Source organism: Triticum aestivum, chromosome 2D, assembly GCF_018294505.1.
Source record: "Triticum aestivum cultivar Chinese Spring chromosome 2D, IWGSC CS RefSeq v2.1, whole genome shotgun sequence".
In the NCBI taxonomy this organism is placed as follows: Eukaryota; Viridiplantae; Streptophyta; class Magnoliopsida; order Poales; family Poaceae; genus Triticum; species Triticum aestivum.
Window position 1 is genome coordinate 546,719,256 of NC_057799.1, and position 2,294 is coordinate 546,721,549.

Below are 2,294 nucleotides of genomic sequence, written 5' to 3' on the forward strand. Positions count from 1 at the left end.
AAAATTCCTAAACTTCAAAAAATAAGGATTTAAAAATTGTTCAAGTTTTAAACTTCAATTGTGCTTTTTCAAAATGGTTGGAATTTCAATTTTTCGGGTATGATTTCAAACAATGTTCACGTTTAAAAAAAATCTCACAATTTCAAGAAATGTTCACATTTTCAAAAATTGTTCACGATTTTTGGAAAATAATAATTCATAAACATTTTTTTATTCACATGAAATATATCTTGAATACGCGAACTTCTTTTCGAATTCATGAATAGTTTTTGAATATCATGATTTTTGCAATCGCTGGAACATTTTTTGAAATCACATTCGTTTTCTTTTTGTATTGCTGATTTTTTAAATTTCATGAACTTTTTTTGCCTTCACGAACATGTTTTGCATTTTGTGTAAACATTATTCTAATTCGCAGACATCTTTGGAATTTGTGAACATTTTTTAAATTCTTGAATAATTTTCAAATTCATGAACATTTTTCGAATTCAAGGACATCGTTTGAATTTCTGAGCATTTTTTATTTTACAAGAAAATTTGAATTTGTGAACAGTTTTTCAATTCACCATGATTGTCGAATTGATGAACATTATTCTGATTGACATACATTATTTTTCAAATTCAGAAACATTTTTGAATTCGTGAACATTTTTTGAATTCATGAACATTTTATTATATTCGGGAACATATCTGAATGTATTAACATTTTCTAAAATATTTAAACGAAAGCAACCGAAATTGAAAAAAAAATCTTTGTGAAAAATCCGGACAGATAAACGACCAGCGGGGAGAGCTGGCGCGATCGCTTAAAGCGATATATAGCAGCGCCCCAAACCAAGGATCCTCACGGGCGGGGCGGGAGCGAGCACTCCTTGGGCCTGGTTGCGTCGTTGTACCGGTTGCTCCTGTCGAGGCAGTAGTCGTAGATGACGTAGTGGTTGTCGCGCACCCACTGCAGGTCGGCCAGCGCCTTGGGGGAGAGGTTGAAGTGCGTGGACTCGGCGGGCTCGGTGCCGCACCACAGCACGCCGGGCGACGGCTGGCACCAGGTGACGTTGTAGTTGCGGTAGTAGGAGACGAAGGGCGCCAGCGACCAGTCCGTCTTGACGCGCCCGCCCTGCGTCGCCCAGTCCTCCGCGCTCCACAGGCTCCCGTACACGCGCTGCCGCTGGTACGACGGGAACGGCACGCCCTGGTCCTCGTTGTTGTCGAACGTCCGGACCGTCACGCCGTCCACCTCGATCCTACAAAACAAATTAGGTTATCAGGTCAGGTCTATACGTTCAGATCGACATGCATATATCATCTAGGTACGTAGTACAGTACGTACGTAAGAAGAGAGATCGAGAAATGTGCTAGTCTACTAGCTTGCTTACGTGATGCGCTTGGGGTTCCAGACGATGGAGTAGGTGTGGTACTCGGAGCTGGGGTCGAACCAGAGCTTGAACTGCTGCTCCCGGCCGCCCACGCCGTTGGCGAAGATGTTGGTGTGGAGCGTGTAAGGCTCGCCGGTGGAGTTGCCCAGGAATTCCAGGTCGATCTCGTCGTGAACCTCCCACGGCCCTTCCGAGATGGTCTGTACGTACGTACGCGTGCATCCAGAATTATATTCACCCGCGTCAGAGGTCAACTTCAGACATGCACATTTGCACTGACGCAATTCTCAGTTTCTCACAGAAGAAAACGAACTGTAGAGGTACTTACGTAGACAGTGCAGACGGTGCCGGCGGAGTTGCCTTCGATGAGCTTGATGTCGATGTCGATGCGGACGAAATGGTACATTTCCTTGGACTTGAAGGCGGAGCCCCGGTTATAGTCCAGCGAGAGCGCCAGCGCCTCGCTCTCGCCGTCCATGAAGTAGTAGGTATGGTCGGCGCTCCATATGATCTCGATGTCCTCGTAGATGTCCGCCCTGCCTATATCGACGGCCAGGAGGAAGGCCAAGGCTACGCACAGGAGCCGAAGCTTTGGCCTACAAGGCAATGCTGGCGCCATGGCTAGCTAGCTATCCCTGCCGGCCGCTTTGTGTAGTGCCGAGGAACTAGCCAGCCTTTCTCTTGAGAGAGAGAGGGGCTTCTGTATATATATTAATTGGAGACGAAAGTGATGAGGAAATGCGTGAGAGATTGAATGCCAGCCTTGCCCACGGCCGAAGGGAGGGCGAACCTGCTGCTGGTTTGGGAAGCTTGCTAGGTTTGGAAGCGCTGGCCGGCCGTCCCGTCACATGCAATGCACGAGAGGTCCCTTTGCTAGAAGGAGAGCTGAACAATGTACTTTGCCTAGTGGGACGCACT

The 2,294-nt window shown here is 46.8% G+C and overlaps 1 protein-coding gene across 1 annotated transcript; it reads right to left on the minus strand.

Annotated features, from left to right (window-relative positions):
* Positions 1 to 738: 738 nt before the first annotated feature.
* LOC123049895 (probable xyloglucan endotransglucosylase/hydrolase protein 16) lies at positions 739 to 2,065 on the minus strand. Its single transcript, XM_044472753.1, has 3 exons — positions 1,705 to 2,065; positions 1,377 to 1,576; positions 739 to 1,244 (listed from the first exon to the last, which is right to left on the minus strand). Exons 1-3 carry the CDS (start codon positions 1,993 to 1,995, stop codon positions 845 to 847), a joined length of 891 nt encoding a protein of 296 aa, XP_044328688.1. The 5' UTR covers positions 1,996 to 2,065; the 3' UTR covers positions 739 to 844.
* Positions 2,066 to 2,294: the final 229 nt, after the last annotated feature.

Bases quoted from the DNA above. Each gene is read 5' to 3' on its own strand.
- LOC123049895 (XM_044472753.1), bottom strand. From the start codon at position 1,995: ATGGCGCCAGCATTGCCTTGTAGGCCAAAGCTTCGGCTCCTGTGCGTA. The intron at 1,577-1,704 runs GTAAGTACCTCT...ACGTACGTACAG, and splicing joins GCACCGTCTGCACTGTCTAC to ACCATCTCGGAAGGGCCGTG. The intron at 1,245-1,376 runs GTAAGCAAGCTA...TTTGTTTTGTAG, and splicing joins TGGAACCCCAAGCGCATCAC to GATCGAGGTGGACGGCGTGA.